A 15,292-nucleotide genomic window follows, 5' to 3' on the forward strand; every position below is an offset into this window, starting at 1 on the left:
TTTTCTCTCCCTAAAACACACTTCTTTCGGTACTTGCAGATTAGGAACTATGTACGCCATGCAGTGCCTAATTTTGAAACTCTCCCAGAGGAAAGAAGAATTTATAGGCTGATGTTGGTCTCGCCTGATTCCAAACATTTGGTTTCTGACTTTGTAAATGCATTTTCTAATGAAAGTAGTTGCTCCACACTCTCCCTTAAAAATGCTTGGGAGGAGGAATTGGGTAAAGAAATAGGACCTGAAATCTAGGAGGAGAGCCTTAGCAGGATTCGCTCTTGCTCCATTAACTCTAGGAATCAGTTAATTCAATTTAAAGTGATGCACATACTACATTATTCAAAGTCTAAACTGCACAGAATTTTCCCCACTATTTCTTCTACATGTGATCGGTGTAAGTCTGCAGAGGGCTCTCTTACCCATCTTTTCTGGACTTGTCCTAAGCTCTATAATTTCTGGTGTGACATTTTCAAATGGTTTTCTGAAATGTATAGTTTTGTGTTGGAGCCTGACCCAGAGATTGCACTATTCAGACATTCTCTTTCTTTAATGGACCATAATGACTCAATGTACAAAACACTGTTATTTATGGAATGATTATTGCCAAGAGTATAATTCTACGACTTTGGAAGTCCGAAGATATCCCTCAGTTCAAGACTTGGTTAAGCTCTCTTACAGGAATACTGCACATGGAGAGAGTTCGGTTTGGAATTGCAGGCAACATAGATAAAAACATATGGCAGCCCTTTTTGGATCATCTTGCTCAATTTAATAGTGAAAATGACCAGTGATATTGAATTGCAGCATGCTATTAGCTCTTGTGAAGTGTTTTGTGTTGGAATGTGTATAATACTACTACATCTGTCCCAATGCCCTAATTGTTTTTGTGTTTTTTTTTGTAATGTTTTTTTTGGAGGAGGGGGAGGGGGGTTTCTTGTCTTTTTTTGTTTTTGTTGTAAAATTAAAAATTCTAATAAAAATACCATGTAAAAAAAAAAACCTGTCCTGGTTACCCTGTTATTGTACATTTTGGATACCTTCCTGATCAGTTGAATCACAATTCAATTCATGTCTTGGAGTCTCCACAAATGAGTTGATGAGTTCAATCAGATGTGTTGGATGAGGGAGACATCCTAAATGTGCAGTGCTTGGGTACTGAGGACAGGTTTGAGAAGCACTGCCTTGGTTAACAAGCTTTACCATATAATATCATGCCATATAATAACATTTGCTCTCTGTTTTGTTCTAAAGAAACAAACAAACAAAAAACTGATGATTAAAGTACATAATGTACTTCATAGGTGTAATTTTTGAACACTGAAAATAACTAAGGGTATTTGGTCAGGGTTAGAGCTAAACTCAGCAACAGGGGTGGATTTAGTGGACTCTGAAAACAAACGTTAATAAAGCATAACACTTCCAACATATAATTAATATAATTGTGTTCTGACTTACAGAGCTTTTCTGCAGTTCCTGAGAGCGGGTAACAGTCTCTGACTCCCACCTTTTGATTTAATGGTGAATTTTTTAACATCAAACTCATCCAGCACCTCCTCTGACATCAGGATTATGTTTGCCAAAGTTGAGCATTGTGCAAGAGAAAGACGTTTTTTTGTTTTGTTAGAGTTTAAAAATGCCTGCATTTCCTCAACAACTGAGTTATCCTTCATCTCAATCAAACAGTGTGTCAGATTTATCCATCTTTCAGGACTAACATTGGTTTTTTGACTTCGTTTGAGGTTGTGGATTATTTTCTTAATGCTCTCTGGGTTGTTCTGGGTGTGTATCAGTACATCCTGTAAGAGTCTCTGATTAGACTCCAGTGAGATGCCATGAAGAAATCGAAGGAAAAGATCCAGGTGTCCATTTTTACTCTCCAAGGCTTTATTTATTGCTCCCTTAAGAAGCACATCCACATTCTCACAATGGGATCTGGACTGTCCTATCATGAACATTTTCAGAACCTCACTGTTTTTATGTAAATAACAGTAAAACACATACAGTGCTGCAAAAAACTCTTGAAAGCTCAGATGCACAAAGCTGTAAACCTTCCTTTGATGAATCACAGACTCTTCTCTAAAGATCTCAGTGCAGATCCCAGAATACACTGAAGCATCAGTGACATCTATGCCGCTCTCTCTCAGGTCCTCCTCATAAAACATCACATTGCCCTTCATTAGCTGATTGAAAGCCAGTTCAGCAAGTTTCACAACCACTTCTCTGTTGGACTTCAGGAGTTTCTCTGGATGTCTCTGTTCATACTTCTGGTTCCTCATGTTTGTTTGAATGAGCAGGAAGTAGATGTACATTTCAGTCAGAGTTTGAGGGATTTCTGCATCTTGTTTCAGGATGTTTTGAAGCACAGTGGCTGAGATCCAGCAGAAGACGGGGATGTGACACATGATGTGGAGGCTTCTTGCTCTTCTGATATTTGAGATGATCCTGCTGGCTTGATGCTCATCACTGATTCTCTTCCTGAAATATTCCTCCTTCTGAGGGTCACTGAATCCCTGAATTTCTGTCACACGGTTTATGTAGTCAGAGGGGATCTGATTGGCTGCTGCTGGTCTGGTGGTGATCCAGATGAGAGCAGAGGGAAGTAGATCTCCTTTCATCAGGTTTGATATCAACAGACCCAATGATGATATCTGAGCCACATCAGAAACTTTCTGACTGTCTGAAAACATCAGTGAGATTCTGCTTTCATCCAGACCATCAAAGATGAACACAACTCTACATTCATCGTAAATCTTTGGGTCCAGATCTTGAAGTTCATAATGAAAGTCCAGCAGAAGTCTGTGAAGACTGTACTGATGATCTTTAATCAAGTTCAGCTCTCGAAATGTAAGAACAAACATGAAATCTACATCCTGATTGGCATTTCCCTCGGCCCAGTCCAGAATGAACTTCTGCACAGAGACAGTTTTTCCAATTCCAGCGATGCCTTTAGTAAGAACAGTCTTTATTTTGTCTTTCATCTCTTTTCTAATCTCATCTACTGGTTCATGTGAAGGATTAAAGATGTCATTGCAGTTGATTGGAGTGTCTTGAAGTATCCTGTAACCTTTCTCAATCTGTAGCACCTCATGTTCTTCATTCACTCCTTTACTCTCTCCCTCGATGATGTACAACTGTGTGTAAATCCTGTTCAGGAGAGTTTGATTCTCTTGTAGTTTGACTCCCTCAAATAAGCTTTCGTACTTTTTCTTCATGCTGGTTTTGTGCTGCTCTTTGACTCTCTGTAGATCATTAAGTACTGGTTGATGAGAATCAAGCTTCAGATCTGCTTCTGTGTCAGAATGACTGAAGTGGTTCTGACTGTAGGAGTATGGGAAGGTCTGTGAAGGTGCCATACATCTGAAAAGAAATTAAAAAGACAAAACAAACAGAAAGAGCATTATTAAAACGTAAAATATTAAAATAATATTTAAATTATTTTATTTTAAATCATAACAAAACCACATTTAGAAAAATGTGTTCGATTTTAATTTTAAATATAAAGAATCTATTGCAGCCAGCAGACCCTTAAAGATCCAGATCCGTCAAAATTAACCTGAGGCAGAATTCACACTGAGTCCCTTAATATATGTGCAAGTAGACGAATAGACATAGAGAAGCACAGAACATAATTAATAAAGCAGCCTTATTTAACAAAGAGCCTACTTTTCTCCTCAGTTTTTTGTTACATCATGACTTTCATGATGGTAACACAATTTTTTTTTTCTTTTTTTAATAAAGAACTGTTACATCCCTAGGATGTGTATATATTTATGTTGACTTGCAGCTCCCCCTGAGGTGTGGCTCAGTAACCTGTGCATGTGCTCTTTTTGTTTGTTTGGTAATTGTCTACAGGTGAACCTCATCAAGAAAGTGTGCTTCAGACGGTGCTGCTATAAAAGAGCAGTGTGAACTTTGTTTGGAGGGTTCACTTCTCCCCTGCTCTAGACTTAAACTTTGATTTCATAATTGTTGTGTTGTGTAGTTAAACACCCGTTGACCAGCTGAGTGGACTAATTGTTTAGTGACATCTACTTTAATGCTTTTCTTTTTGTTAATGGTATTGTAAATAAGTTTGTTTAATGATAAATGGGAAGCTGTAGGGTGAGAGTGCCTTTTAATTTTGTGTATGGTTAGTGAGGGAGTGGAGGAAAGCTTTTGTTATTTCTTGTCTTGTCTTGTCTATTTCTTTTACTTTTACCTGGTTAGGTTATTTAGAACTCCCCCGTTAGTTAGATGCGGTTTTGTTTGTTATTATGGTCTGGCTCTCCCTTGAAGACTTTTGTTGCTTGATGCTTTTATATAATTGTAACCCTATATAAAATAAATCCTTTCACTGATAGGGTTTAAGTATGTATTTTATTCAGTTTGTTTTAATTTGTATTTGTATTGTTTACTCTTTCCTTTTTCTTTTAAAGTTACCTTTGTGCATATTACGTTATGTAGCGTAAAGTTAGTTAGAAATGCACAGGGGAAAACGTGGTGCATACAATCTAACTTGTTTGGTTTTTATTGATTGGATATCCTGTCGTTTAAACCCGCCCCAAAGTAGGTGAGAGGATTCCAATTGGTTAATAGGGGAGAAGAGAAAAAGGAGAGTGGTGAGTCGAACGAACTTGCGAGACATTAGGGAAAAATTGGGCTTTTCGTTCAATTGTTGTTACCCGTGTGTTCTTTTTTATTTTTTGTATTAGTTGTTAACATACAGTTAGCCCATAATATGGGTTAACGTCGAGTTTATCAGCGTTTTCTCAAGAACGTTTACGGACATCGCCGCCGCGACTGTTAGTGCATCAGCTGTATTATAGTGTTTGTGTGTCAAAACGTTCACACGATCGCTGTCGTCGTGTACCGTTGATAGACTTTTCTTCGTCGGATCTCAAGATCGCAGGCCTTTTTTTCTTTTATTCCTCCGGATAGCGCACCCAGCTACCGGAAACGTTGGGTGTTCCTCCGGCATCGTGGGACGCTTCGGCGGAGGACCAGGAATATTCAGAAATTGCGATCCGAGAACGGGAAGAAAGGGTACTTTGTGTTTGTTTGTTCGTTTGCTCACTCGAGTGAAGCGGCCAGTTTCAGTTTTCCAGGCCTCAACGCACACTAGCCACGACACAGGCCTGCAGCGGGGAGGTGTGTGTGTGTGAGATTTTGTGGGCCCACTGTTGTTGCTGTTTGTTACGTTGATTTGATTTATTTATTCAGTACATTGTCTTTTTTCCCATAACCTAAAGAGGGAGGGAGATACGTGGTTTGGACCTTGCTTTTCTTTTCTATTTCATTAAATTACTCTTTTTCTATCCGTGAACCATCTTGTTTGTTTTCAAGGGTATTGTCTCAGGAAATAACGTATAAAATAGGTAAGACCAGGGAGAGGGGGGCCTTAATCCAACAACATAAGGCATCTATTTATGAACCAAGAGCAGTCCCTTATAAATTTCTACACCAGAAAGAGAGGGGGTGCTACATAATAATAAATCGTTAAGCCTTCTTTTTACCTAAAGTTGTAATTTCATTTCTGGGGCGGAGGACTGGAGTGATCTTTAAATTTTTTTTTTTTTTTTTTTAAGTTACTTTGTTACTCCCACCCCTAGACTCAGGGAATGGGAACATAGCAGAAAATTAATTTAGAAGTTCTATATATTTCACTTTTACTATTCTGTGTACATTATTTATTGTGTTAAACGTCTCACTTTACATGAATATACTCACACAGGATCAAGGTGCGCTGATTTATGACTGAGATCACGGGGCTGCTGTAGAGAGGCTGCTCTCTTTCTGCTGGTAGCACTGAGAAAAACAAGAAAACATTGTCAATATAAAGGCTCCTAACGTCACATGCCTTTAAAGAGAAATACATCTTTAATACTACAACATGATTCCATTCATTTTCAATGGAGAGCTGGTGATTTCTGGTGATAAGAGTGCCAGTGACCGTTGGCGACAAAATGTGGGCGACTCGAGTCAAGCAACAAATGTTCAGATTTGCTCAACTTTATGCAAATAAACAGCGAATTATGTGACCGACAACCAATAGGAGTGAAGAATCTGTCAGCAGCTAAATATCATTAGATGACATCATAATGGCAAATTCAATGATCTATATAAAGATGAATGTAGATTAGTGGATGAGATAAGAGCTTAAATAAGGTTTTTCCAAGAATGCTGCAATATTTATCCCTAAAGCTTTGAAAAAAAGAAGTCTCAAAAGGGCTGACAAGTCTCTAAATCTAGCTACATGGCAACATGCTGTGGGCATAGTTAGTAGGCTTGATGACATCCATAGCAACAAAGTCAATGGCATCCTTTCTTAAGATTTCTTCTCATTCTTTAGTAAAATATATGGATGGATTTGCGTCACTCAATTGTTATTGTTCAAAATCCATCGAGTTGGTTACTTAATTGTAACCAATAGTGTCCTGATTAACTGATCTCATCTGGAGTCAAATCTACAGCAGTCTTGTGATGTTATGGCAGTCAAATATTCTGATTTTGTGTGTGTGTATAAATGTGTAATATAAATTAATGCATTTGTGTATTTGTATATGTTTGCACCATGTCCTAAGTTTGCATTTCACTGTTTTTATTCATTTAGGAACACTGAATCTGGACACTTTTCACTGTTTTGTGACTGTCTCAGTTGATCGCAACAAGCTTTTTTTTCTTTCATCATAGTTTATAGTTATATTTATCACACATTTCCTCAATATAATAGCAAGAGTTCGATAAGTGTTCGATGTGACGTTTATGAGGCAAATGCAGAAAGAAAGAGTGCTAGTCATTTGAAGCGGCCACTTGGAGCGTTTATCTGCTCAGAGCAAAGTACAAGCTATTAGAGAAAACGTGACTGTGTTGTGGTACAAAACCAGTTTGTTTCAATGGCTCGCACAGGAGATTGCTTTGTTCCCATTCCTTACTAGCTGATAAGTCTCACGAACACTGAACAACCATGGTAATAAATTATTAATGTAGACATGTATTAAATGTATTGAAGGAGGAGTAATGGAATATAATTACAGTACATTTGTGATTAACCTATAGAGCTTAACATGTTTATACTAAATGTACTACTATAGAAGACCAATAGTTTAAAAAACAGCCAGAACAATTATATTTTACCATATCAAAATGACATTGCTAAAATTTTACAGATATTTAAATGCATATTTCTAAGAGACAAAAAGATGTCATATTATTGATATTATCAGGCAACACAAGCCTGTTTGTGATTTGAAACAATATTAGTCAGCACATGCAAAACTAGGATTTTACAGTTGTTAAGGATAAATGACTGGAAAAGTGTAAAGAATTTTGTGTAAAGTTTGTCATGACCTGACCACGACCAAATTCACAGTTAACAATCTGTTTTTACATTTTCCACAATATAAATAAAAAAATATATATATTGTGATAATATTTACTGTTATTAAAAAAATATATCATAATTTTTTGGCCATATTGCCCGGCCCTACTTATAATGAAAGTGGTCAATATTCAACAGCTCTCCAAGCATCTATACACCTTTCACTTAGAAGACTTCAACAAAAGATCGATTTATTGTTATTCTTAAGTAAAAAGCCAAACAACAATTAAACTATAGACTGCAATGACAAACAATCTGCAATCAGTCATTTTTTGTTCATTTCGCCCCATCTATTTTCTGGACTGGAGCTGTAATGAAATTATTGTTAAAATGTCATTCATGTGGAAAATTATGAAATCTGTAGATTAAAGAAAATCTTAAATATTGATTTGGGGGTTAAAGAATGTGTTTCTGAGATGTTTCTCATCTCTGTATAATGAATATTAAAGATGTGTATAAGTGCAGCACTGTTGTTGTTGTTTTTTTAAGTGAAAAAGCTGCAGGACAGCAAAAAATGATTTGAACATTTGACAAACCGAGAAACAAATAGCACAATATTAAATATTTTCTATGCTTAAAAATAAAATATATTGTGCTCAGTGTTCTTTATTCTTTCTTTCTTGTTTTTTTTTTTACCCTCATATTTTAAAACAGTGTTTTAGCTGTAACCCCAACACTGTGATATGGTGAAACCATAATAAATTTGCTTAAGGTTATATACACCGTAACAAATCTCATACTGGTCCATGTGTAATCTATATCATCAGCTCTGTTGGTCTAGTGAAGCAAAATATATAACAACTCTGTGGGAAAGTTGTGTCAAAGAAAAGATTCTTTTAGTCATATTTCCCCCTACAATAATTGAATATAGCAGAGAAGAACATAATTGTTGTTGTGTTGAAGGTCGGTTGTTCAGTTTCTCAAAGTATATTCACAACGGTGAAAGACAGTGATCCCCAAACTTACAAAGCAAGACCACTGGAAATAATACTATTAGAAAATCTAATTTCCATTTATTATATATTTCTATTTTTGTAGCATAATAATGGTAAATTAGCTCCATAGAAATAATGTTGAGCAAATATAAGCCCCATACACGTCTTGTTCATCAAATGAAGTTTCCGCTGTTGCAGAGATGAAGACAATTTAGGAAAGTTCACAAAAGACCAAAAAACTGAAAGAGAAGAGCACTCCATTCATAATTCAATTAATGAGTGAGTCAGTGAGTCAACCAGTTAATTCAAAACACTGAATCATTCAGTAAAAATCCCTCCCCTTGTCATGGCATGTCATTTAACTACAATTTATTAATAAACAATTTCATGTATAAATATAAGTATTTGATGAGTTTGACCGCATTCAAAATTGAATGGTGGCAGGCGCAAAAACATTAAAAATAGTGTACTATATAGTGTATTAAAAATAGAGTACTGCTGTATATGTGTTTACAGTAAATGTGCAGAAAAACATAAATAACCATATATATACTGGCTATACTTTTATCTTAAACAAACAAAAACTAATACAGGTCCTGCATTCAATTGGTTTCACCATTTGTGACCACATGATGGCTCAGAGCGTTGAGATATATATATATATATATATATATATATATATATATATATATATATATATATATATATATATATATATATATACTACGTGAAAAGCACTGTACAATATGAAAATTAATACTGACATGAATACAGAAACTGACCCAGCAATGCAAGTGAAATGTAAATTAAACAACTCTCTGGGACATTTTAGCAACAAACTATGACAAGTACGTAAGTAAATTGATCTTGCTTCAGATTAACCAAACACAAGACTGATGTCACCTACTGTACGAACAAATGATTTCAACCTTTCCGCTAACAAGTTTATTTGCCACCATCTCTGTTGTACACATGCAGCAGCTCTGAGCCTTCAGGAGGAATAATTTTAATGTTGTTGTTTTTTGTAGGTTTGCGCCTCAGTCATATTTAAAGAATAATCCCAGTCACTGTTTAACTTTTCTGAAATACATTGACTGTTACGTTTACGCCCTTGAAATGTTCTATTAGATAAATGACTAATATTGCTGAAATGCCAAACAATGATGGAGAAAATCAAACACGCTATAAGCGAACTCCTTCAGGCAGCATGTCAGGGACTGTGTGATACTGATCATGCAATGTCATTACTTTCCTAAGCCACACTTTTATATTCCCTCCTTTTTTCCTTCTATTATTAATATCATCATTTGTCTATTGCGCTAAATTGATCTCATCTAGTTTTTTTCTTTGTAACATTGTCCTAAAACCCATAAAGCTTAAAAAAAACAAAAAACAAAAACCCTTTACCCACCAGCCCTGACTTCCTTGTTCTTCTTCTCTATCGAACTTCATTACAAAAACATTTATTGTTTGTATTTTGTAATAACTGGCAATTTAAAGCGTTATAATAAAAGAAACAAAACAGGTTTATTGTGATTATTGGGTGACTGCCTCACTACTAATAATAAAAAAACTTGTTTCATTTACCTGCAAAAAAGACAACAATAAACAGCATCGGAGGCACCATTAATCTATATATTTGGAGAAAGACCATATATGTTTTTTTATACATATGGGCCTGGGGCTGACTTGCTAAGGGAATGAGCTTAAATAAGTTTTTTACTATTTTCATTTTAGTGATCATGTGTGTAACTGAACTCTAATAAGATATCTTTATTATTAATAAAATATTCAAAGAGAAGAACCTCAGCGAGTATACATTTAAAAAAAAAAAATCACATCCATTGTCATGATACTCACACAGAGTCAAAGGTAGCAGCAGGTTCATCACTGAGATTCGGAGCAATAATCATGGAGTTGTTACTCTTCACTGACACACAGCTGAATCCTGAAGATGCTGTTCTCCGAGCTTCAACATCACTGAGATTAGGAGCAATAATCATGGAGTTGTTACTCTTCACTGACACACAGCTGAATCCTGAAGATGCTGTTCTCCGAGCTTCAACATCACTGAGATTAGGAGCAATAATCATGGAGTTGTTACTCTTCACTGACACACAGCTGAATCCTGAAGATGCTGTTCTCCGAGCTTCAACATCACTGAGATTAGGAGCAATAATCATGGAGTTGTTACTCTTCAATGACACACAGCTGAATCCTGAAGATGCTGTTCTCCGAGCTTCAACATCACTGAGATTAGGAGCAATAATCATGGAGTTGTTACTCTTCACTGACACACAGCTGAATCCTGAAGATGCTGCTCTCTCATTTTCAACATAAGCCTCCTGCTCATTGTCCTCACACACACTCATTTTACAGGCTGTTTTTCTGATTCTCTTCCTCCACGATGAGACCTGATTTCAGGCCTGTATTTGGAAACAGAGAATTGAAGGTTAATTTTTGCAGTCACTGACAGTGATATTCCAACTCAGTCAGGGAAACTGTTTGAAACTTTAGCTCAGGTTTCTGTGGTTCACAAAATTCTGAATTTAAATGTAATATTTCACTTCTATAAATTTGATTGTGCAAAGGGGGTCTCTTCCACAATTTACTTTTTAATTTCTTTTTTCTTAGTATTATGCAACACAACAGTCACACAGTACATTTGTGGTTGTTTGAACTTCCTACTATTATGTAAAAGTGTATGGAGAGTCATATCTTAAGATTCAAATCTCAAAATCATCCTTCTTTCCCCGTTTGAACACATGGTTGCCAGTCTTCAGAACTTTATCTTCATCACTGCATCAGGCTACACAAGGACAAAGTATACATAGTATATATACACTGGTGGTTGTTGGATGTAGAAACCGCTTGGTAATATGAAGTGAGCTCTTTCTTTGCGATTGCTGGTTAATCTAGCAGACTGACACTGCATGATTTAACCCAAACTGATTCTATACTGCACATTGACTCACTTTGATTTCTAAATAATAGCTAAGCGTTCTAATTAAATGTTTGCTGTATGTATTGGTGAAGTACAGTACTGAGGTCAGAGTGCATTGATCAGTTTGCATAATGCTCCATGATCAATCCTTGCAAGTTTAGAATGTCCTTTTTTTCCTCAAATACAGTCTGTGGGGTAAAATGCCCTCTTAGTACAAATGTAAATGTAATTGTGGTTTTAGACAACAATAATTCATTAGTATGGTGGTTTGATGAACATGAAAGTGAAGTCGAACATCTTCCATGGCCTGCACAGCCACCAGATCTAAACATTATTGAGCTGTTTTGGGGTGTTTAGGAGGAATGAGTCAGGAGATGTTTTCCTCCACCAGCATCACGTACTTATCAAGAACGATGGCTCAAAATCCCTCTGGCCACTTTTTTCCAGGACTTGTATCTCTCATTCCCAAGACCAATAGATGCTGGGCTGGCTGTAAAAGGAGGCCCTACACCGTACCAATGAATTACTGTTGTCTAAAACCAGGCGTTTCAGTTTCATTGTCCAACCCTTGTGTGTGTGTGTGTGTGTGTGTGTGTGTGTGTGTGTGTGTGTGTGTGTGTGGCTTTTTCTGGTCAGTACAGCATCTTTTGGTGATTTCCAAACATACTCAGAATGGAAATCACGTACACTAATCAAGTACTTTTACTAAAGTACTAATACCCTAATTTAAAAAAAAAATGCATTAAGTATAAAAGTATTTGATTTTCAAAAGATTTTTAAAAGTAAAAAGTATACTTGTGTACAGAACGCTTTTACTTGAGTATTAGGGTATCAGCAATTTTACTATTTTATTTGTGTACGTGATTTTCATTTGAGTGACTTCAGCCATGATTTCCAAGTTGTTTTGTCAAGAGTAGGCCTATGTGATAAAAACGGAAAATGACGGCTATTAGCGCGAACGTCAAAAAAACTGTCAAATATAAAACTAACTGACTGCAGTACTGTGTTGTGTTTTGTACACGTGTTGAACTTTTAGATGTGTTTGATGAGGATTAGAGAAATTAGCACAGAATTTCACACAACAGGCCTTAGTTGAGAACCGCCCTTAACTGCGTTGTTCTTCTCTACATGGAAAATAAACGATCATCTAACGTTTTTAACTTCAACACACGCGCTGTTCAGACCCAAAATAAGCTTATTTATATTACAGCTGTAAACGCTTAAATTAACTTACCGTAAATCGTTTATCTGAAGTGATCTGAAGTGATCTGAAATGGCGTCTATCCACTGCCTATGTCTTCGGAAGGTTTTTGCTTTCGGTTTTAACAGCTTGAGTTTCACTTCCGATTCAAAGAGCGCCACTGAACGCAATGACGTTGAAAACGAGGTTACGTACCGTCACTCCGCGCGAGCGAAAGAGCAGATCACTCTTGATGTCATACGCTGATCATTTCTGGGATATATACCGCGAGCCTGTAGTTATGTTCTTGCTACAGCAGGCGTAAATTGCTAATGAATGTTACAAATAAAAAGTAACAAGAACCCGGCATTTATTCGTATCAAAGGCAAAAATACATGACAGATAAATTGGCATGAATGAATCAGAGCAATGTGAGACACCTGATGTTTGTGATGTATCCAGAAATATAGCATGAATTTAAAATGACATTTTTAAATATCAAAAAATCGAAATGTAGAACATTTGGAACACGACTAATTTTTCTAAATCCAAGAATTCAAGCAGAGTGATCTCTCTTAATTCTCCTAATATCAGGATGCCTGAACTGCAAACAAGCAATATTGAATAACACCCTCACAAAGTACTTTTGTAACAGAAAGTCATATTTTACCTCCCGAAAAACACACTAATAACAATACGATTTTTTTAGTAGTTGCTAGGGTGTTGCTGAGCAATAGAGCAGCCTAGTTACTAGGCACCGAGATTATTATTTGACAGATATTTGTAATAGAGAGAGCAGTTAAGTCTGGATGACAGACAAGAATAAAATAAGATTTATGTAAAATAAGATATTGTTTAATTCTGCCTTTATTTATTTATTTGTTTGTTTTCAATGTAAGTCTGGTATCCAAGATGTGGATTTTCATCTACATATTTTCTAATGTACCAACAGGATATCCTCGCTATCATCTTTTCTTCAACGACGAAATCCAGAGCAGCCTGAGGGGATCCACCCGATCATCTCTGACGGCGTACTTCAGTTCTGCACTGCTCTCTGCTCCTGATTCACATTGACGGGGGAAGGGTGTATGTATGTCTCAAAACCCACAGGACTTCCTGCCTGGCGGGCGGCGCGTTGTCTCGTTAGTTCCGATGCCGTCTAAACAGGCAGCTCACTGGGTTTTGAGACATAACATCAGAATGAAGGTTATTTTCTCTTACCGTCGCAGTCAAGAGTGACCGTGAAACGCCGATTCTGTCTATCGTGTATCACGTTTGTATTCGAGAAGCTGGTGCATCCACGAAATGTGTATCTGCTGAGTCGCTGATTGTTTTTATAACCTTGAGAGAAACGACGGATGTAGCGCGCCATGTTGTGACGTCACCACAGACACACACACAGACAGACACACTGAGGAGCAGTAACAGCAGAGGGCGCTAAAAATATATTTATTTATCTGTCTCATCAGACCAACACCACTGACAACATCCCCCTGCATGACCCCTGGATAGATAGATAGATAGATAGATAGATAGATAGATAGATAGATAGATAGATAGATAGATAGATAGATAGATAGTGTTGAGGAAAACAGACGTTTTCCTAATTTTGTAAGTTTGCCTTGTTTATTTGAGTGATACCTTGTATTGTAAACACATTGGGATGTGTTACTGATTTATCAAGAAGAAGAGACCACACAGAATATTGCATTCTTTTATTTGATAAGTATTAATAAGATACACAGTACACATGGTATTGTATTCACTTTATTGAATAGTAGAAAGAAAGACCACCACATCATCATGTGTAAAAGTAGTTTATTGAGAAAAGACATTAGGTATAATATATGTAGCATTTAGTTAAAGTATAGTCAGATAAAATATGTATTAGTAAGAACTTTGAAGAATAGGAATGTTACCGTTGAGTGCTGAGTTCCCGACGCGGAGAGGAGGACATCTTAGAAAGATATTCGCAGAAGAGCAGACTGATAAGATGGCTGTGTTTTTATAGTGGGCTTCTTGAGAGGGAGGTCTCCAGCTGTACGGGACTTTCCCAAAAAGTGTCTCCTTGCACCTGTAGTCTATATAGGGGGGGTTGCACTTAGAAGTGAGCCAGAAGACAACGCTGCACCTCGGCGACACGCTTCTCCGATGCCAGACAGCCTCGCCACGATGCCTCCGAGCTCGCAAATTATAGAACTTTGTTTTATTTCTATTTTATATCAGTGTTTTATTTGTAATGTATTTAACCTATATATAATAAAACTAGATCTTATTATAACCAACACGCTCGCCTGCCAAAGACTCTGATTTCAAGACCAGAGCAGAAAAGACCACGGAGAAGTCTTCTGTGACCTGTCTTGTGAGTATGATTAAATGCTTATTAGAGATAGGACAGACTCGACTTACTTTACCTTACCTGAGGATAAACAAAATAAGGTAGAAGGTGCAGGAGATTTGCGCACCGTAAAACATGGAGCCCAACGTGGGGCATATTGATCATTGATTACTGGCCATAATCAATGACCGATTGCTCAGCCTAATCAAGACGTTCTAGAAGTGAAAGGGTAGAGTTTAATAGGTGAAAGAGATCCTATAGAAAACTCTAGTTATTAAAAATAATTCAAAAAGAATTATTTGATAAACTCAGAAAGAGTTTAGTGTGCACACAAAGAAGAAAAATCTCGTAAGTTAGAGATGAATGCTTACTGAGGTTAGAGAAGTCTTGAGGGGCTGTAGATCTGTCAAGTGGGGGATGCCTTGCTTGTAAGAAATACAGTCCATAAAACGAATTAGAGAACAGAAAAGTACTCGAAAAAGCATGTTTTAGTTCAGGAAGAACTAAAATTGTATCGGTTTTAATTATTACAGAGATATTT

At 36.7% G+C, this 15,292-nt stretch overlaps 2 protein-coding genes across 4 annotated transcripts in view; one reads left to right on the forward strand and one right to left on the reverse strand.

Moving 5' to 3' along the window:
* LOC122334593 (NACHT, LRR and PYD domains-containing protein 12-like) overlaps positions 1-13,930 on the reverse strand; it is a 30,627-nt gene extending 16,697 nt beyond the window's left edge. Inside the window, exons 1-4 of one of the 3 annotated variants that reach the window (XM_043232615.1) lie at positions 13,635-13,824; positions 10,150-10,715; positions 5,704-5,781; positions 1,453-3,354 (exon numbers count right to left, since the gene is read on the reverse strand). In XM_043232615.1, the coding sequence (XP_043088550.1) occupies positions 1,453-3,354; positions 5,704-5,781; positions 10,150-10,661 (2,492 nt within the window). In that variant the 5' untranslated portion in view covers positions 10,662-10,715; positions 13,635-13,824. Of the gene's footprint in view, positions 1-1,452; positions 3,355-5,703; positions 5,782-10,149; positions 10,716-12,467 lie in introns of all 3 variants that reach the window. The other 2 variants (XM_043232607.1, XM_043232620.1) reach the window with 2 other exon arrangements.
* Positions 1-15,292, forward strand: part of LOC122334574 (NACHT, LRR and PYD domains-containing protein 3-like) — a 498,320-nt gene that overhangs the window by 177,728 nt on the left and 305,300 nt on the right. The gene's annotated exons all lie outside the window — the stretch shown is intronic.

This window comes from Puntigrus tetrazona, chromosome 3 (genome assembly GCF_018831695.1).
Source record: "Puntigrus tetrazona isolate hp1 chromosome 3, ASM1883169v1, whole genome shotgun sequence".
In the NCBI taxonomy this organism is placed as follows: Eukaryota; Metazoa; Chordata; class Actinopteri; order Cypriniformes; family Cyprinidae; genus Puntigrus; species Puntigrus tetrazona.